This window comes from Bos javanicus, chromosome 23, assembly GCF_032452875.1.
Source record: "Bos javanicus breed banteng chromosome 23, ARS-OSU_banteng_1.0, whole genome shotgun sequence".
Classification (NCBI taxonomy): Eukaryota; Metazoa; Chordata; class Mammalia; order Artiodactyla; family Bovidae; genus Bos; species Bos javanicus.
Window position 1 is genome coordinate 40,156,481 of NC_083890.1, and position 21,778 is coordinate 40,178,258.

General features: G+C 39.6%; 1 protein-coding gene across 1 annotated transcript in view; it reads left to right on the plus strand.

Annotated features, from left to right (window-relative positions):
• Nucleotides 1–21,778, plus strand: part of NUP153 (nucleoporin 153) — a 74,099-nt gene that overhangs the window by 38,169 nt on the left and 14,152 nt on the right. Inside the window, exons 14-18 of the mRNA XM_061398779.1 lie at nucleotides 420–507; nucleotides 4,822–4,947; nucleotides 11,206–11,826; nucleotides 14,618–14,815; nucleotides 19,884–20,771. Coding sequence (XP_061254763.1) covers nucleotides 420–507; nucleotides 4,822–4,947; nucleotides 11,206–11,826; nucleotides 14,618–14,815; nucleotides 19,884–20,771 — 1,921 coding nt within the window. The remainder of the gene's footprint in view (nucleotides 1–419; nucleotides 508–4,821; nucleotides 4,948–11,205; nucleotides 11,827–14,617; nucleotides 14,816–19,883; nucleotides 20,772–21,778) is intronic.

Genomic DNA, 21,778 nt, shown 5'->3' on the forward strand with positions numbered 1-21,778 from the left:
ATGTTACCTTCTGTTTTTTTACTGTGTCCTTGGCTTGTTTTCTGTTACAACTAGATGTTCCAGATTATTTTGTAATTTCCCTGCCAAATGCCTGAAATCTACTCGATGTCCATGAAGTCTCATACTTTTTATTAGGAAATGGCATTTAGAAACCCGAAAGTGGGCATCAGGAATACATTATTATTTTATGTAATGCTTTGAATGAAAAAATGCTTTAGAAATTTAAAATGCTCTTGTTAAACTAGGACACATCATTCATTATAAGAAGCACACCGATTTTAGAGATTTAAAATAGGAAAAACTGTGAATCTTAGAATATGTGAAATCCAGTATACTTTTTTGACTTGAAATAGAGCTTTATATTTGATGGGTTGTTTGCAGCTAGATGGACAGTTAAAGGACACCTTCTCTCTCTACAGATTGGATTTACATTTAGTGTGCCTGTGGCAAAAACAGCAGAGCTTTCTGGCCCTAGTAGTGTTTCAGAACCAATTACAAGCAGTTCAGGTAAGACACTTTTTCTCATAATAGTTTACATAAAAATAGGTTAATATTTCAAATTACTTCTTTTACCTTTGGCCATTCTTGTAAATGCTTTTATGTGAATATAATTAGCTCCCTAAATGTGAATAAGTTACAGCTTGTGAAGGGGATGATCACAATAGCAAATTTATCCAGTTTAATCCCAAAAAAGTGACAGTTTATTATAAATGAAATCTCAGTATAGGAAATTCAAGGGTGTTCCACATTGTAATTACAGTGGATTCCATCTCTGGGTTTCTCTTGAGTTCACAAGCATTTTTATGCATAAGGATTATACCAGCCTCTGCAGACAGTAGTAGTACATAATTTCTCAAAAAATGGGCTCTTTCTCAAAAAATTATATATCTGAATAGATAATTAGACCATAGGAATTTGCTGTGGTGGTCATGATGTGTGCTCTCAAGTATTGGGTGCTTGGGGAATGAAGAATCATCTGGGCTAAACTGCTCAGGTCAAGAATTGAGAGGAAGGGCTTTTCCCCCAACAAACAGCAAATACAAGACAACAAGAGGAAAAGCCTGATGCACTTTGAAAATAGCAAATAATTTGTCATGAGATTGAGAGGTAGCTTTAAGTTCTAAAGATTCTTGAGTGCTATGCTAAATAATTGAATTTTAATTTGAATGATAGGAAAACACTGCATGATTTTTATACTCTGGGGGGCGGGGTGTGAGATGGTTCCTTGCAGTAACAGCAGTGTGTTGAGGGGGTGTGGGTGGGAGAGGGGTATTATGGGCTGAGGTATCAGTTATGGGGCTGTTGCCTTATTCAGAAGTGTTTCTTTGACTATCTGCTGAGTTTGGGAATCTTAAAAAACTAGATCTTCCCTCATAGATAGATTTAAAAAAAAAAAAAAAATCAGAATATCAAAGAACCAGGACCCCTAAGCTGAGAAGATCTTTGGTTTGTATGGTCTGGAAGACAAGAGTATAGGTTCTGCAGGTAGCACAGAATAAGAATTTGACTGGTATGTTTGCAGTCTTAACTTCTGTTGACTAAAACAGCCCTGTGTAAGAGAAAGTAACAAGTATATTTCAGGTGTACTTAACATATGACTTTTTTTTCTTTAATGTTACTGTGAATTCAAGAAGGAATAAACCTATTCAAATTTCATTTTCATGCCTGATTATGAGGGAAAGGCATTAAAATGCTTCCATTTTTACTAATGCTTTACTAATCATCCCTGAATGAGTAAGTTTGTTAAAACAACTTTTGTGTTTCATTACATGTGGGGAAATTACTCAAGAGTTTTTAAGACGTGTATTTTAAGTAGTATATATAGAATTGTTCTTACATTGACACCTCTGTTTCTTACCACTTTGGTAAGCTGATTTGAAAAGCTGATTGAAAATTGGAAGTCATGGTTAATTACTGTATGATAGGAGCTAATTTTCACATTATCTTTTTCCATCTCTTTGAGTACACTGGAAGAAATCCTTAAAATTTACCTTAAATTCTAAAAGCAATTCAATTTTGACTGTAAAGGAATATAGAATGTGATAATGAATAAAAGCCAATTTTTCTTCATTTTGACACAATTGTAAGAAGTAGGTATGGTGTTTTGGTTTTTGCACATTTTTATTATTGAGGTGAAATTGAGATAAGATATAATCATGGGCTTCTCTAGTGGCTCAGGGGTAAAGAACCCGCCTGCCAATACAGCAGACACAGGTTCGATCCTTGAGTTGAGACGATTCCCTGGAGAAGGAAATGGTGTTTGCCTGGGAAACCCCATGGACACAGGAGCCTGGCGGGCTACATACAGTCCATGGGGTTGCAGAGTCAGACGTGACTTAGTGACTAAACAATGACAGGAATGAAGTTGATCGTTTAAAGGGAAACATTCAGTGGTGTTTACTACATGCACAGTGTTGTGCAGTCACCACCTTTAATTAGTACAAAACATGTTATCACTCCTGAAAGGAAGTACCCACTAACCAGTTTTTCTCCATTTCCTGTTCCCCCTAACTGCTGGCAACTAGTAATCCATGTTCTATTTCTGTGTATTCACCTGTTCTGGAATCATACAGTGTGACTTTGTGCATCTGGCTTCTCTCAGGTTTTCAAGGTTTGTTTGTGTCGTAATGTGTACTGTTAACATCATTCCTTTGTGGCTGAATGGCGCTCCGCTCTTTTGATATACCATAACTTATCCGTTTATTTGTTGGTGGACATCTGGGTCATTCCACCTTTTGACTGTTGTGAATAGTGTTGCTACTAAAGGTACGTGTACTTGTGTTTGTTTCAATACTGGCTTCGGTACTTCAGAGGATGTACCTAGGAATGGAATTGACAGGTCAGATGGTAGTCCTACATTTAACTTTTTGAGTAATTAATAAAACTTCTCAGCAGCCAGCCTGTTCACATTCCCACCAGCAGGACTCTCCACGTTCTCACCATGCTTATTCTTTTCCGTTTTTTGATGATAGCCGTCCTAGTGGGTATGAAGCGATGCTTCGTTGTGGTTTTGATTTACATTTATTTCCCTGAGGCCTGTGTTTAGTTTTCGTTTTTCTTTTTAATGGAGAAAGATTTATTGCAGGACCAAGCAAGGACGATGGATGCCTTGTGCTTTAAAAACTTGAACTCGTGTTTAGCATCTTCTCATGTGTTTTTGGCCTTTTACATATCTTTTTGGGAGAAATGTCTGTTTAAGTCCTTTGCCCATTTTTTAAATTGGTTTCTCTTTGTGTTGCTGAGTTACTTGCCTTTTTGTATGGTCTGGATACTAGATCTTTATCAGGTATGTGATTTGCAAGTATTTTTTTCCTGTTCAGTTGATTGTCTTGTCACTTTCTTATGTCCTTGGATGCACAGAGATTTCTAATTTTAGTGAAGTTTAGTTTTTTTTCTTCTGCTTTTGGTGTCCTAAGAATTCACTGTCATGGTCATGAAGATGTACCTCCTAGGTTTTCTTTTCAAGAGTTTTATGGGTTTAGTTCTCTTGTTTTGATCATCAATCCATTTTGAATTAATTTTTGCTCATGATGTGAAGTAAGCGTAGATAGGTTTTCTTGAACTGCTTTACCCGTTACTACTAAATTGGTGAAAACTTAAAAAAACCTGGTTATTTATACTTTTGAAAATTTCAGGCATTCTCAGAAATAGAATAGTAGACTGAATCCCCAGATACACTTTACTGAGCTTCAGCCTTTGCCATTTTGTGACCAGTCCTATTTCTCCCACCTTCACTCCTCTGCACACACACACACATGCAACCGTCAGGTAATTTTCAAACAATACTTCAGCTGTAAACAGAAACACTCCCCCTTAAAAATGTGTTGACAAAATGATTATCATACAGTGTAGAGTATTTTAAGCATAAGAACATTATACTTATTTTAAGTATATATTCATTTTAGCAAGTTTGGGAAACAAAATAACAGCATTACTGTAGATGTAAACAGGCACAATCTTCTGGACTTTCTAACCTACTCTTTCCGGTAACTGTTCTGAGAATGATTTTTGTGGCTGCATAGCATTCCATCGTGTCACTGTTCTGTAATTTATGTAGCTAGTTTATCGTGTATTTATCATTCAGGTTTTCAGCATAATAACTGACAGGTATTTTCCATCATAGGGTGAATTTTTAGAATAAGTATCTGACTTAAACAATCATTTTTAAAAGCTTTAAACATTTTAAAAACTTCTAAAAACTATTTTTGACTGCCCTGGGTCTTCTTTGCTGCACATGGACTTTCTGTAGTTCCGGCAAGCAGGGGCTGCTCTCTGCTTCTCGTCTCGGTGGCTTCTCTGTTGGGGGAGCACAGGCTCTGGGGGGGCGCAGGCTTCAGGAGGTGTGGTTCGTGGGCTTACTTACCCCAGGGCGTGTGGAATCTTCCTGGACCAAGGAATCGAACCCATGTTCCTGCATCGGCAGGCTGATTCCTAACCACTGGACCACCAGGAAAGTCTGAATGTTGTTTTTAAATCAGTTTAAAGTTTCTGTATAATCAAGGCGTATTTCATACAGTGTTTGAGCTTGTCCCAGTGGCCATATCCTCTGTAAGACTTGTTTTGATTTTCTTAATTACTGGTGAACTCATTGACTCTTACCATTATAGTGGATCTATAACTGACTCATTTGTAGGTTATGTATAGTTTATATATATATATTTTTACTCTTTTGGAGGAGAGATGTACAATCCTTTGTTGTTCATTATCTTTGGGTTATGGTAATTTTTTTTCTTTTTTTAAGAAGTTGATTGAAAGATCTTTCTAATGCATGTAACTTGCTTTTTCTTGTCGTAATATCTTTTACAATTACAAAAATTACAGCTCAAGATACCACTGCAGTGAACAGTACAAGCTGTAAGAAGAAGCAAGATGAAGATTGCGAGAGCCCTTTCAGAGTGGCGAAAACCCTGAAAGAAGGAAGTGTCTTAGATATTCTGAAGAGCCCTGGTGAGATGCCCTTGAGATAGTCAAATCTTAATTATAAAATCATGATTTCATCTCAGTATCGTTTGTTACACTTTGTTGTACTTCAGGCTTTTAAAAAATGGTGTCTTGTCTTTTTTTTTTTTTCATTTAAAAATGTCTTTATTCAGTTCTTGTTTTTTTTTTTTTTTTTTAATTTCAGATATACACATGCTCCCCATCCTGAACCCTCCTCCCTCCCAACCTCCCCATACCATCCCCCTGGGCCTTCCCAGCGCACCAGCCCCAAGCATCCAGCATTGTGCACTGAACCTGGACTGGCATCTCGTTTCATACATGACATTTCACATGTTTCAATGCCATTCTCCCAAATCTTCCCACCCTCTCCCACAGAGTCCATAAGACTGTTCTATACATCAGTGTCTCTTTTGCTGTCTCGTATACAGGGTTATCGTTACCATCTTTCTAAATTCCATATATATGCGTTAGTATACTGTATTTATGTTTTTCCTTCTGGCTTACTTCACTCTGTATAATAGGCTCCAGTTTCATCCACCTCATTAGAACTGATTCAAATGTATTCTTTTTAATGGCTGAGTAATACTCCATTGTGTATATGTACCACAGCTTTCTTATCCATTCATCTGCTGATGGACATCTAGGTTGCTTCCATGTCCTGGCTATTATAAACAGTGCTGCGATGAACATTGGGGTACACGTGTCTCTTTCCCTTCTGGTTTCCTCAGTGTGTATGCCCAGCAGTGGGATTGCGGGATGATAAGGCAGTTCTATTTCCAGTTTTTTAAGGAATCTCCACACTGTTCTCCATAGTGGCTGTACCAGTCTGCATTCCCACCAACAGTGTAAGAGGGTTCCCTTTTCTCCACACCCTCTCCAGCATTTATTATTTGTAGACTTTTGGATCACAGCCATTCTGACTGGTGTAAAATGGTACCTCATAGTGGTTTTGATTTGCATTTCTCTGATAAAGAGTGATGTTGAGCATCTTTTCAAGTGTTTGTTAGCCATCTGTATGTCTTCTTTGGAGAAATGTCTATTTAGATCTTTGGCCCACTTTTTGATTGGGTCATTTATTTTTCTGGAGTTGAGCTGTAGGAGTTGCTTGTATATTTTTGAGATTAGTTGTTTGTCAGTTGCTTCATTTGCTATTATTTTCTCCCATTCTGAAGGCTGTCTTTTCACCTTGCTAATAGTTTCCTTTGATGTGCAGAAGCTTTTAAGTTTAATTAGGTCCCATTTGTTTATTTTTGCTTTTATTTCCAATATTCTGGGAGGTGGGTCATAGAGGATCCTGCTGTGATGTATGTCAGAGAGTGTTTTGCCTATGTTCTCCTCTAGGAGTTTTATAGTTTCTGGTCTTATGTTGACATCTTTAATCCATTTTGAGTTTATTTTTGTATATGGTGTTAGAAAGTGTTCTAGTTTCATTCTTTTACAAGTGGTTGACCAGATTTCCCAGCACCACTTGTTAAAGAGATTGTCTTTAATCCACTGTATATTCTTGCCTCCTTTGTCAAAGATAAGGTGTCCATATGTGCGTGGATTTATCTCTGGGCTTTCTATTTTGTTCCATTGATCTATATTTCTGTCTTTGTGCCAGTACCATACTGTCTTGATAACTGTGGCTTTGTAGTAGAGCCTGAAGTCAGGTAGGTTGATTCCTCCAGTTCCATTTTTCTTTCTCAAGATCGCTTTGGCTATTCGAGGTTTTTTGTATTTCCATACAAATTGTGAAATTATTTGTTCTAGCTCTGTGAAGAATACTGTTGGTAGCTGGATAGGGATTGCATTGAATCTATAAATTGCTTTGGGTAGTATTCTCATTTTCACTATATTGATTCTTCCAATCCATGAACATGGTATATTTCTCCATCTATTAGTGTCCTCTTTGATTTCTTTCACCAGTGTTTTATAGTTTTCTATATATAGGTCTTTAGTTTCTTTAGGTAGATATATTCCTAAGTATTTTATTCTTTTTGTTGCAATGGTGAATGGAATTGTTTCCTTAATTTCTCTTTCTGTTTTCTCATTATTAGTGTATAGGAATGCAAGGGATTTCTGTGTGTTGATTTTATATCCTGCAACTTTACTATAATCATTGATTAGTTCTAGTAATTTTCTGGTGGAGTCTTTAGGGTTTTCTATGTAGAGGATCATGTCATCTGCAAATAGTGAGAGTTTTACTTCTTCTTTTCCAATTTGGATTCCTTTTATTTCTTTTTCTGCTCTGATTGCTGTAGCCAAAACTTCCAAAACTATGTTGAATAGTAATGGTGAAAGTGGGCACCCTTGTCTTGTTCCTGACTTTAGAGGAAATGCTTTCAATTTTTCACCATTGAGGATAATGTTTGCTGTGGGTTTGTCATATATAGCTTTTATTAAGTTGAGGTATGTTCCTTCTATTCCTGCTTTCTGGAGAGTTTTTATCATAAATGGGTGTTGAATTTTGTCAAAGGCTTTCTCTGCATCTATTGAGATAATCATATGGTTTTTGTTTCTCAATTTGTTAATGTGGTGTATTACATTGATTGATTTGCGGATATTGAAGAATCCTTGCATCCCTGGGATAAAGCCCACTTGGTCATGGTGTATGATCTTTTTAATGTGTTGTTGGATTCTGATTGCTAAAATTTTGTTTAGGATTTTTGCATCTATGTTCATCAGTGATATTGGCCTATAGTTTTCTTTTTTTGTGGCATCTTTGTCAGGTTTTGGTATTAGGGTGATGGTGGCCTCATAGAATGAGTTTGGAAGTTTACCTTCCTCTGCAATTTTCTGGAAGAGTTTGAGCAGGATAGGTGTTAGCTCTTCTCTAAATTTTTGGTAGAATTCAGCTGTGAAGCCGTCTGGACCTGGGCTTTTGTTTGCTGGAAGATTTTTGATTACAGTTTCAATTTCCATGCTTGTGATGGGTCTGTTAAGGTTTTGTATTTCTTCCTGGTCGAGTTTTGAAAAGTTGTACTTTTCTAAGAATTTGTCCATTTCTTCCTCGTTGTCCATTTTATTGGCATATAATTGTTGATAATAGTCTCTTATGATCCTTTGTATTTCTGTGTTGTCTGTTGTGATCTCTCCACTGTCATTTCTAATTTTATTGATTTGATTTTTCTCCCTTTGTTTCTTGATGAGTCTGGCTAATGGTTTGTCAATTTTATTTATCCTTTCAAAGAACCAGCTTTTGGCTTTGTTGATTTTTGCTATGGTCTCTTTTGTTTCTTTTGCATTTATTTCTGCTCTAATTTTTAAGATTTCTTTCCTTCTACTAACCCTGGGGTTCTTCATTTCTTCCTTTTCTAGTTGCTTTAGGTGTAGAGTTAGGTTATTTATTTGACTTTTTTCTTGTTTCTTGAGGTATGCCTGTATTGCTATGAACTTTCCCCTTAGGATTTCATCTCAGTATCGTTTGTTACACTTTGTTGTACTTCAGGCTTTTAAAAAATGGTGTCTTGTCTTTTGAATGTAGTGATAGTTCAGGTGTAAATTTTTTAGGCGAAAGACTTTAGAAACTATTCCTTTAGAATTTAGGAACTGCACTAAAATGGAATCTTTAAGAAGCAAGTATAGAAGAAAAAAATGTGAATTGCATGTTAATAGAGATGGACCAATAATTAGAAAAAGTAGATAAACTTGATGATATACCTGGACATGTCTCTCTCTGAGAGCACTGAACTACCTTGTCCTCAGATTACTCCCCAGTTGTGGTGTATATATAACAAAGCCAAGTGGAAAGAAAACATTTGCTAATTGTAACACACACAGGGTGTGTGGGGGCAGGGGGAGGGTAGTACTGGAAAGGAAATAAGATATGAATGCTGGTGGGTAATATTTGAAGGTGATGAATAGAAGTAAGTGCTCAGATAGGAATGGGTTTTCAGTTTGAAAATCAGGATAGCATAATTCCAACTGGGATGTATACAATAAGAATATAAAAGGATTTATAATGTAGTAGCTCTGAAGTAGTTTAGATTTATCCAGTACGTGTGTTCATGCATAGGTAAATAGGAGTTCAGTAAGAAGGTTGGCTGCTGCAAAATATAGAGAGATTGGGGGGGAGGGGGTTGGTGTAGCTCCCATTTTATGGATTAGTATACTGCTTACTGGAGTCTCAGTATAGACGATTTTATGCAGTTACGGACAGAGCTCCAGAATCCTGTGCTGGGTTGAACCAAGTGGTAGTCAGAATCAAATGCATATATTATAGTCTATCATCGTAGAAGTTTCACTTTGCCTGGATCCATAATGCCCACTCCCTCTTTTAAACTGTTTCAGAAAGCAAAAACTTGGAGTAGTTATATGTTCTCTTGAGAGAAATACTAAAAATCCAAAAAAGAAAAAACTGTAACACCTTGAAGTGGTTGCTGTTAAAATTTTGCCAACTTTCGTGACTCAGGTTAATCATTAAACAGTACATTGTTGTCTGTTGGGAGTATCTGAAGTATGTGGAATTGCTTTGTCTTTCAGGGAAAAATAGCTCTAGGCTGGATTATTTCTTGGTGCCACTAAAAACCTCTAACAACCTTCTGTATCATCTTTCCCTCTGTTTTTCTTTCCTTTGATTCTACAGTCTAGAGATTTTTTTGGTGTATGTAGAATAAAAGTTAATTGGTCCAAAGTAAAAGGATTGAAAGGTTGTTTCTCCAAATAAAGTATAGCTCGAGTGAATCAATTAAATGATACCACAAACCTTTCCTCATTATTTCATGATTCTACGTGTATACCTTCAGTTCAGTTCAGTGGCTCAGTCATGTCTGACCCTTTGCGACGCCATGGACTGTAGCCTGCCAAATTCCTCTGTCCATGGGATTCTCCAAGCAAGAATACTGGAGTGGTTAGCCATTCCCTTCCTGGATCTTCCTGACTCAGGGATCAAACCTGGGTCTCCTGCATTGGCAGGTGGATTCTTTACCATCAGAGCCACCTGGGAAGCCCCAAGTCATAAATTAGGTATTGACTGAACTATCAATCAGTTCAGTCTCTCAGTCGTGTCCGACTCTTTGCGACCCCATGAATTGCAGCACGCCAGGCCTCCCTGTCCATCACCAACTCCTGCAGTTCACTCAAACTCCTGTCCATCGAGTCGGTGATGCGATCCAGCCATCTCATCCTCTGTCGTCCCCTTCTCCTCTTGCCCCCAATCCCTCCCAGCATCAGAGTCTTTTCCAGTGAGTCAACTCTTCGCATGAGGTGGCAAAGTACTGAAGTTTCAGCTTCAGCATCAGTCCTTCCAAAGAAATCCCAGGGCTGATCTCCTTCAGACTGGACTGGTTGGATCTCCTTGCAGTCCAAGGGACTCTCAAGAGTCTTCTCCAACACCACAGTTCAAAAGCATCAATTCTTCGGCTCTTAGCTTTCCTCACAGTCCAACTCTCACATCCATACGTGACCACTGGAAAAACGATAGCCTTGACTAGATGGACCTTTGTTGGCAAAGTAATGTCTCTGCTTTTTAATACGCTGTCTAGGTTGGTCATAACTTTCCTTCCAAGGAGTAAGCGTCTTTTAATTTCATGGCTGCAGCCACCATCTGCAGTGATTTTGGAGCCCCCCAAAATAAAGTCTGACACTGTTTCCACTGTTTCCCCATCTATTTCCCATGAAGTGATAGGACCAGATGCCACGCGTGATCTTAGTTATCTGTACGTTGAGTTTTAAGCCAGTTTTTTCACTCTCTTCTTTCACTTTCATCAAGAGGCTTTTGAGTTCCTCTTCACTTTCTGCCATAAAGGTGGTGTCATCTGCATATCTGAGGTTATTGTTACTTCTCCCGGCAATCTAGATTCCAGCTTGTGCTTCTTCCAGCCCAGCGTTTCTCATGATGTACTCTGCATATAAGTTAAATAAGCTGAACTATAGTAAACTAAAATTCCTAGAGGATGATGATACACTATAAACAAAACACCTTCTGTGGACTTTTAACTGGGTTGTCAGTTACTAACTGTGTAATTAGTACTAGAAATACAGCTTAGGTGAAAACTCATAAGTAGTTCTTGGATTGTAATAATTCGGAAATTAAGGTAAAAAATGTTTTCTCCCAGGAATAATATTACTAACAGATATAAGTGTATCATGTTATTGAGTTGGCTGAAAAGTTTGTTTTGGGTTTTTCTGTAAGGTCTTACGGAAAAAAACCCAAATGAACTTTCTGGCCACCCCAATATTAATTAATGTTATTAATATTTATTAACAGTAAACAGGGAGACATTCTAATCAAAACATTAACTAATTTTTCCCCTCCCACGCCCCTCTTCCCCCTGGTTGTAGGTTTCGCATCATCGAAGGCAGATTCTCTCGCTGCTCAGCCTGCCACCACAAGCCCGGTAGTTCACACAAGACCAGCAATAAGCAGCTTTTCTTCTAGTGGAACTGGGTTTGGGGAAGGTTTAAAAGCTGGGTCATCGTGGCAGTGTGATACTTGTCTACTCCAGAACAAAGTCACAGACAACAAGTGCGTAGCCTGCCAAGCAACAAAATTGCTACCTAAAGATTCTGCTAAACAGACTGCAGCCGGGACACCAAGTAAAAGCGGCAAAGTGACTCTTTCCACGCCAGGGACGGCAGGCTTCGGAGACAAATTTAAACCAGCTGTAGGAACTTGGGATTGTGATACCTGTTTAGTGCAGAATAAACCTGAAGCGATAAAATGTGTAGCTTGTGAAACACCGAAACCGGGAACTGGTGTTAAGCGAGTCCTTACGTTGCCAGTGGCTTCAGAAAGTGCTGTAACTGTGGCTGCTTCCTCCTCCAGCTGCACTGTGACCACTGGTGCCTTAGGATTTGCAGATAAATTCAAAAGGCCCGTGGGATCTTGGGAGTGTCCAGTGTGCTGTGTTTCTAATAATGCAGAAGACAATAAGTGTGTGTCCTGTATGTCTGAGAAACCAGGTACGTTTATGGCTGTTTGGAATAATTTTGTTCATTACTTCAATAGAACATTTTAATTCGATTCTCTGTAAAACAGCTAAGAACAACCTCAGTATTTTAGGTGTTTCAGGACAAGCATTTCCTCATATGTCGTAATTTTCCAAACTGTCTTGAGATGAAAATGACTTGCTTGGAACTGGCACTGCATGTTCTCTTAAGCTAGGTTGTGTGTTAATCAGTCCAGCATTTGCTTTGACCTCTTCTTTGTTTGCACTTTTATTAGAAACTTCTGGCTCTTCGTGATCATTTTCAAAGTTGGCTGATACAGATGCAAAGGTCTTAGAGCACTCTTTCTCAAACCTTTACACAGAATAAAATACTACTCTGTCTCTTTTTCTCAAAGAGGAATTGAGGATGGCTAGTGGTCATTTCCACAGCTAGTTTCATTAAGGAGTAGACAGTATTGTGTTATCAGAAGAGTGTGGCTGAGTACTAATGATGATACCTGTACCTGTATGTGCTATCTGCCAGAGATCCTGCAATGATCATAAATTATTAAATCGTTAATGAAAAAATACTATTGGGCAGACAGAAAAATGGAGTTAGAGTTGAATTTTTCCTGTTTCTCTGTTCAATTTTGAAAGAGTTACTGAAGATTTACACTGATCTTTAATTCATTTGGAATTAATTCACTTGACTCTGATGTTTTTGTAATGCTATTATATAATTATTTGGTACAGATACATGGTAACATAGATAACTAAATAAAACATGTTACGAGTGTCCTGGGAATTATACCTCCTATTGTTATTGCATTATTGGTGGATGCGTGGTTTTGTGTCTACAATGAAAAGCTCTTGATAGCCTAGAACCCTGTCCTAACACAAGGGGTGTGCTATATTTCTGATTCCTGCTAGACATCTCTACAGGAATAAGATTTCAGAGTCTTTATTCTGAAATATCTTTCTCTTCCCATCTGGCATTCCTCATTGTCCCCTTAACAAAAAAAGAAAGCTGTTGATGGATGTCTGAGAGCAAAATTAATTGAGTTGATGGGTCACACTTATACTTTTGTTCAATCACCCAGTGGCTTTTTGGAGGATGGATTTGAAGGCTACAAAATTTGGAGACCAGAGCACAGATTAGAAAGTTGATCAATAATATAGATAGAGATAGTGGTGATATGTACTAATGAAATCAAATGGAGGGGGATAGAATAATGTATTTAGTTGAAGATACATTAAGTTCAAGCTGCTGAAGTTGACAGATATGTGTGAGAAGACTTTTTAAGATATAAAACTGATTATATAGACACTCTGGACTGGAGACACAGATTTGGGAATCATTCGCTCATAATTTTCAAATAAATGATGAAAGTAGAGGTGATGTAAGGTGAGTGAGTGGAGCAAACAGAGAGGATAGCCTAAAACTGAACTCTGCTTAGCTTAAGAGAGTAGCAGGAATAGAACTTTGAAACAGTTAATCGAGAGGAAAGACAAGAACCAAACAAGAACCACGTGATACTGCTTGCTTCTTAGGAGGATGGGTTTCAAGGGAACCAAACCAGAAGTCTCAATAAGGCTATCTGTCCACTGGAAGAGCAGTAGAAGGGTCAGAGGAAGAGAATGGAACATTGCAGAGATACATCAGGGAAGAGTTGTCATCTCACCAGGCCAGCCAGGTGCACCGTAGAACTCCCATCAAAGAGGTCGTGCAGAACTGACGCCCCGAAGTATGGGTCTTGGGTGCTAATGGGAAAGATTTTGTTGGTGATGAAAATCATTAGGGTAGATGAGAGCTTGTGAGAGGGCAGTGGACCAAAGACGGCAGGATTTTATGGGTAAAGTGGAAGAGAACATACCGGTAAACCACAGAGCAGGTACCTGGGAGGATGGCAACGGCTGGAGGACGTTGAGAGAAGTGGGGCTACCAGAGCGAATGGCTTTCCTTGCAACCCTGCATTTCTTCACGCAGCTGTGCCTTACTGAGCCATCCCTCCTACGCTGCTGCCTCTCCCACGAATTTGCTAATTCTGCTTAAAAGTGTAAATATGACCTCTGTGAATCCTCGTGTCTCGTAGTGATGTCTCCCCTGTGCGCTTGTGTAGATCGTGTGTCACTCCATCTTGGCGATTTATGCATTTATGTTTGTTTTACTTTCCCCTTTTTATACCAGAAGCACCTTTACAATCGACACTTGACTCATCTTGATATTCCCAGAACCTAGGAATATTACAGTGCTTAATCAATGTCTGTTAAATGGTTACGTTTTAACAAATGCCTTGAACGTAGTAGATCATGTCTACTTGAATTGCAAAGTGGATAATAGAACACTTCTGTGCAGAAATGGTTATTTCAAAGTCAGAGATGTGTGCTTTGGAATCTTGAAACTAATATGGCCATGACTGTGTATTTTATGTGTTAGGCTGTTGCCTACGATTTATAACCTGTGTTTTATAATTTGTGATGCTTAACAAAATTTGACAAATATTATTAAGGAAAATTTAGTCTTTTATGCTCTGATCTGTGAGCATCATTAAAAAAAAAAAAAAAAAAAAAGCCATGGCTAGTCAACCTTGTGTTTAAGAGGACACTCATCAGTGAGCAAGGTGAGTGTGAGTTGCTCATTTATAAGACTAAAAGAAATCTGACATGTCTGGACCATTTTTAACAAAGTGATGTTTATATTTCTGGCATTTTCTTTATCTTAATAGGAAACACTTGATAAAAATTGTTCGTTTGGACTTACGTGGTGTCGTGGAGATCGTGACATAATGTAAATCAGAATTTTGTATTTTTACTTTGTTTTCTAGGAAGTTCAGTACCTGTTTCAAGCAGCAGCACGGCCCCCTCAGTCTCCCTGTCATCTGGAGGCTGCCTAGGTTTGGACAAGTTCAAGAAACCTGAGGGAAGCTGGAACTGTGAAGTGTGCCTAGTGCAGAATAAAGCAGATTCAACCAAATGTATAGCATGTGAAACTGTAAAGTCACACACAAAGCCCGAGTTTACAGGTGAGGTGTTCGTAAAGTGCCTCCTTATGAAGTGAAATGTTTGCACACAGCTTTGTTTTTAAAACCATTCTTTCTTGAAAATTCTTGTAAAATGAGGTGTTGTCCTGGACTTTCAGTGCATAATCTATCTCTGAATTACCGTCTAGTTGAGTTATTTGGTGGTCAGGAGTGAGGATATACATTTGCTATTTTTACTAGTTTTCCTTAGAGAAGGAAAATGCTTGTTGCAGCCCACTGAAGTAATGACATGACTAAGGGTTACAGCTGGTTTGAAGAACACTGGACTTAGATTTTAGGAGATAACTAAAACTCATTCTGTAACTGTTGCCTCATAGTCTCTTTCCTATTTTCCCCACTGGTAGTAATCAGTTCAGTTCAGTTGCTCAGTCGTGTCCAACTCTTTGCGACCCCATGAATTGCAGCACACCAGGCCTCCCTGTCCATCACCAACTCCCGGAGTTCACTCAGACTCACGTCCATCCAGTCAGTGATGCCATCCAGCCATCTCATCCTCTCTCGTCCCCTTCTCCTCCTGCCCCCAATCCCTCCCAGCATCAGAGTCTTTTCCAATGAGTCAGCTCTTCGCATGAGGTGGCCAAAGTACTGGAGTTTCAGCTTTAACATCATTCCTTCCAAAGAAATCCCAGGGCTGATCTCCTTCAGAATGCACTGGTTGGATCTCCTTGCAGTCCAAGGGACTCTCAAGAGTCTTCTCCAACACCACAGTTCAAAAGCATCAATTCTTTGGCGCTCAGCTTTCTTCACAGTCCAACTCTCACATGCATACGTGACCACTAGAAAAACCATAGCCTTGACTAGATGGACCTTTGTTGGCAAAGTAATGTCTCTGCTTTTCAATATGCTCTCTAGGTTGGTCATAACTTTTCTTCCAAGGAGTAAGCGTCTTTTAATTTCATGGCTGCAGTCACCATCTGCAGTGATTTTGGAGCCCCAAAAAATAAAGTCTGACACTGTTTCCACTATTTCCCCATCTATTTCCCATGAAGTGATGGGACCGGATGCCATGATCTTCATTTTCTGAATGTTGAGCTTTAAGCCAACTTTTTCACTCTCCTCTTTCACTTTCATCAAGAGGCTTTTGAGTTCCTCCTCACTTTCTGCCAAAAGGGTGGTGTCATCTGCATATCTGAGGTTATTGGTATTTCTCCCGGCAATCTTGATTCCAGCTTGTGCTTCTTCCAGCCCAGCGTTTCTCATGATGTACTCTGCGTATAAGTTAAATAAGCAGGGTGACAATATACAGCCTTGACGTACTCCTTTTCCTATTTGGAACCAGTCTGTTGTTCCATGTCCAGTTCTAACTGTTGCTTCCTGACCTGCATACAGATTTCTCAAGAGGCAGGTCAGATGGTCTGGTATTCCCATCTCTTGAAGAATTTTCCACAGTTTATTGTGATCCACACAGTCAAAGGCTTTGGCATAGTCAATAAAGCAGAAATAGATGTTTTTCTAGAACTCTCTTGCTTTTTCCAGGATCCAGCGGATGTTGGCAATTTGATCTCTGGTTTCTCTGCCTTTTCTAAAACCAGCTTGAACATCTGGAAGTTCACGGTTCACGTATTGCTGAAGCCTGGCTTGGAGAATTTTGAGCATCACTTTACTAGCATGTGAGATGAGTGCAATTGTGCGGTAGTTTGAGCATTCTTTGGCATTGCCTTTCTTTGGGATTGGAATGAAAACTGACGTTTTCCAGTCCTGTGGCCACTGCTGAGTTTTCCAAATTTGCTGGCATATTGAGTGCAGCACTTTCACAGCATCATCTTTCAGGATTTGAAATAGCTCAACTGGAATTCCATCACTTCCACTAGCTTTGTTCATAGTGATGCTTTCTAAGGCCCACTTGACTTCACATTCCAGGATGTCTGGCTCTAGGTCAGTGATCACACCATCATGATTATCTGGGTCGTGAAGATCTTTTTTGTACAGTTCTTCTGTGTATTCTTGCCACCTCTTCTTAATATCTTGTGCTTCTGTTAGGTCCATACCATTTCTGTCCTTTATCGAGCCCATCTTTGCATGAAGTGTTCCCTTGATATCTTGAATTTTCTTGAAGAGATCTCTAGTCTTTCCCATTCTGTTGTTTTCCTCTATTTCTTTGCATTGATCATTGAGGAAGGCTTCCTTATCTCTTTTTGCTATTCTTTGGAACTCTGCATTCAGATGGGAATATCTTTCCTTTTCTCCTTTGCTTTTCACTTCTCTTCTTTTCACAGCTATTTGTAAGACCTCCTCAGATAGCCATTTTGCTTTTTGCATTTCTTTTCCATGGGGATGGTCTTGATCCTGTCTCCTGTACAGTGTCATGAACCTCATTCCATAGTTCATCAGGCACTCTTATCTATCAGATCTAGGCCCTTAAATCTATTTCTGACTTCCACTGTATAATCATAAGGGATTTGATTTAGGTCATACCTGAATGGTCTAGTGGTTTTCCCTACTTTCTTCAATTTAAGTCTGAATTTGGCAATAAGGAATTCATGGTCTGAGCCACAGTCAGCTCCTGGTCTTGTTTTTGCTGACTGTATAGAGCTTCTCCATCTTTGGCTGCAAAGAATATAATTTCAGTGCTGACCATCTGGTAATGTCCATGTGTAGAGTCTTCTCTTGTGTTGTTGGAAGAGGGTGTTTGCTATGACCACTGCATTTTCTTGGCAGAACTCTATTAGTCTTTGCCCTCCTTCATTCCATATTCCAAGGCCAAATTTGCCTGTTACTCCAGGTGTTTCTTGACTTCCTACTTGTGCATTCCAGTCCCCTATAATGAAAAGGACATCTTTTTTGGGTGTTAGTTCTAAAAGGTCTTGTAGGTCTTCATAGAACCATTCAACTTCAGCTTCTTCAGTGTTACTGCTTGGGGCATAGGCTTGGATCACTGTGGTATTGAATGGTTTGCCTTGGAAACGAACAGAGATCATTCTGTCGTTTTTCAGACTGCATCCAAGTACTGCATTTTGGACTCTTGTTGACCGTGATGGCTACTCCATTTCTTCTGAGGGATTCCTGCCCGCAGTAGTAGATATAATGGTCATCTGAGTTAAATTCACCCATTCCAGTCCATTTTAGTTCTCTGATTCCTAGAATGTTGACATTCACTCTTGCCATCTCTTGTTTGACTACTTCCAATTTGCCTGGATTCATGGACCTGACATTCCAGGTTCCTATGCAATATTACTCTTTACAGCATTGGACCTTGCTTCTATCACCAGTCGCATCCACAACTGGGTGTTGTTTTTGCTTTGGTTCCATCCCTTCATTCTTTCTGGAGTTATTTTTCCACTGATCTCCAGTAGCATGTTGGGCACCTACCGACCTGGGGAGTTTCTCTTTCAGTATCCTATCATTTTGCCTTTTCATACTGTTCATGGGGTTCTCAAGGCAAGAATACTGAAGTGGTTTGCCATTCCCTTCTCCAGTGGACCACATTCTGTCAGATCTCTCCACCATGACCCACCCGTCTTGGGTTGTCCCACAGGCATGGCTTAGTTTCATTGAGTTAGACAAGGCTGTGGTCCTAGTGTGATTAGATTGACTAGTTTTCTGTGAGTATGGTTTCAGTGTGTCTGCCCTCTGATGCACTCTTGCAACACCCACCGTCTTACTTGGGTTTCTCTTACCTTGGGCGTGTGGTATCTCTTCACGGCTACTCCAACAAAGTACAGCTGCTGCTCCTTACCTTGGACGAGGGGTATCTCCTCACCGCCGCCCTTCCTGACCTTCAATGTGGGATAGCTCCTCTAGGCCCTCCTGTGCCCATGCAGCCACCACTCCTTGGATGTAATCACCATACCTTAAACCTTCTTTCTGAGGCAGAAGTGCCTTTGAACTCCTTTGAGGCAGAGGTGATAATTAGTTAATTATTGTCTTAGACCCCTTTATTTTTTCGCTTTCTGTCTGATGTCACGTAAGGCATTTTCAAGCCCATGTGGAGGTAGCCATTTGATCTTGAGATGCTGATGTAATTTTTCAAGTAAGTTGCTTAGGGAAAGAAAGGTGGGTGGGTAACCATTAAAGGAAAGGAAATCTGAAGACAAGTGCCTTTTACAAGTGCTTGGCTGTTACTTGTCAATTTACATGTGGGTAAGTGGGAACAGTGCATAAATCCCTTGGTACCGTTCACTGATCTCTGTGGAGCAGTCAGGTGCTTAATTTCTAGTTTATTCTGCTACAGAAAAGCATTCTGAAACTAAGACTTTGATCTTGTCATTATAGTATTTGTATCTTTTAAAATACTGCTTCCACTCATACAATTCTGGTTCTTTCATGCTAAATACTTGAGCTCTTAAGTAAATAACACATTTACAAGATTTAAGAAGCAAGTTATGACAGGACTCACAGTGAAAGGTCTGTCTCTTGTCCTCATTGGCTCGTTTTCCATCCTTCCTGCCCCACCAACGGCAGTAGTCATCTTTGGTTAGTTTATTGTATCTCTTCCAACGTCTCTTTATGCATATCACAAGCAAATGTTCTTCTCTTCTCTGTATTTTTACTTCTCTCTACCTTGTTAGGAAAGGTTGTAGGCACCATCACCTTTCTGCACCCTTGCCATTGCCAAGATGAGCTCGGACGTGTCTTAGTTCTTCATTTACAGCTGCCTGGGTGGCGCATGGCGTTTTACGTACTGTGAGTTTATCATTCAAATAGACTCAGCTGTAGACTTGCTGGGTCAAAGGTTCCTGTGTTTGTAATTTAGGGTAAATGTTGACAAGTTGCTTCCCACCGACTTGGTAGTGATTTGCACATCCACATGCCATATCAAGACTGGCTGTTCCTCCTGGTCTCATCCCCAGCACTGGTTTATCAAACATGTTTGATCTCTGTCAGTCTGATGGATGAAATGTGGCTGTGAGGCTCGACATGTACTTCTTATGCTGAAGGAGGGGCAGCTTGGTTCGTGTTCACTGTCATTGTTAAACTAATGCTCTTTGAAGTAGGCCTGGTCTGAGCTGTTCTTGTCTCCTCCTGCTTTTCAAGGTTGACATTTTGTTTGACTGAATGGTATTTAGTAATATTAATCCAGTGTCCGTGTGGTGTCTTTATGTTTTTGAAGGCTTCGGCACATCTTCCTCATCTTCGAACACAGCAACCTCATCCTTCAAGTTTGGCATCCCATCACCCTCTTCTGGGCCCTCTCAGACGTTAGCCAACACTGGGAACTTTAAATTTGGAGATCAAGGAGGCTTCAAAATTGGCGTGTCATCAGATTTGGGGTCTGCAAACCCCTTGAGTGAAGGCTTCAAATTTTCTAAACCCATAGGAGATTTTAAATTTGGAGTTTCATCTGATTCTAAACCTGAAGAAGTCAAAAAAGACAGTAAAAATGACAGTAATTTTAAGTTTGGACTTTCTTCTGGTTTAAGCAATCCAGCTCCTTTAGCTCCATTTCAGTTTGGGGTGTCTAGTCTTGGGCAGCAAGAAAAGAAAGAAGAACTGCCTAAATCCTCATCGACGGGCTTTAGCTTTGGTTCAGGTGTCATTAACCCTCCCCCCACTGCTGCTGCTGACACCGCGGTGACCTCTGAGAGCAAGAGTGGCTTCAGTTTTGGAACCACAGACACCAAGAGTGTCTCTGTGGCTCCTTTCACGTGTCAGACTTCAGAAACAAAAAAGGAAGAAACACCTGCTACCAAAGGAGGGTTCGCTTTTGGCAGCGTGGACCCTACCCCTCTGCCGTCAGCCTCATTATTTGTTTTGGGAAGGACAGAAGAGAAACAGCAAGAGCCTGTCACTTCTACATCTCTCGTGTTTGGGAAGAAAGCTGACAATGAAGAGCCGAAGTGCCCACCGGTGTTTTCCTTTGGGAATTCAGAGCAAACCAAAGACGAGGGCTCTTCCAAGTCAACCTTCAGTTTCAGTGTGGTGAAACCATCTGAAAAGGAATCCGAGCAGCCAGCAAAGCCCGCTTTTGCTTTTGGCGCTCAAACCAGTACTGCAGCTGGTAAGCATTAAACCTTTTTTTTTTTTTTTTTTAACAAGGTGTCGACAAATGCAGCAAGTCAAGGGATGGTTTACACTGGACATAGTTGAGAGAGTCCCAGTCACAGAACTCTGGGAAGGCGTAGAGGACTTTCAGTTTTAACTGCTCCGTACCACCCCTGCCATCCCCTCCTCCACCCTCCGTGATTCTGACGAAGTTATCTGCATGTCTGACTTTGAGAGATGTAGCTCTGATGGAAAGCCCACAGTATTTGCATATTTGTCTGTGACTTTTTCCCTTCTGTTTGAGCTTTTAAAATCAGAATTGACACACACTATTCAGGAAGATAAGCTCAGGAAATACTTTCTAATAAAATCTTTATGTACAGGCCTTCATATACAAATAGCAATAGCCAGTCTTCAGCTGGCATTCGAGGAACATAGACAACAAATACAATAAATCCCTGAGAAATAGAGGTGGATTTGAAAACTAAAATCACGAAGAAAAAAATAGCATTTTTAAAAGTAAAAAAAAAAAAAAAACATAATTGGTGAAATAAAATCACTGCGTGGACTGAGTAGCAGGAAAAAAAAAAAAAAACGGCTGATAATCGGATTAGTGAACTAGAGTTTCCCAGAACACAATGTAAAAGAACAGATTGATCTAAGCCGTACCCACAAGTTCCATTGGAATAGGAGTGCCTAGAAGATGAGGACATTATGAAGGAAATATCAAAGAAGCGACAGGAGAAAATTTCCCACATGTAAAGAAAGACACTGGTCTTAAAAACGACGTGTTCACTGTGAAGGACCAGTGAAATTTTAGAACATGAGGGCCAAAATCCTGAATGCTTTCAGAGAAAAGAGTTTGCCACAAATAGATTATCAGATTAGCATCAGACTTCTCATTTGTAACATGGAATGCTAAAAACAGTAGAGCACTGACCTCAAAATGCAAAAGTGGTCTTGAGAATTCTGTTAACCAGTCAAATACTCTCAGACTCTAAGAGCAACATACAGATGTTTTTC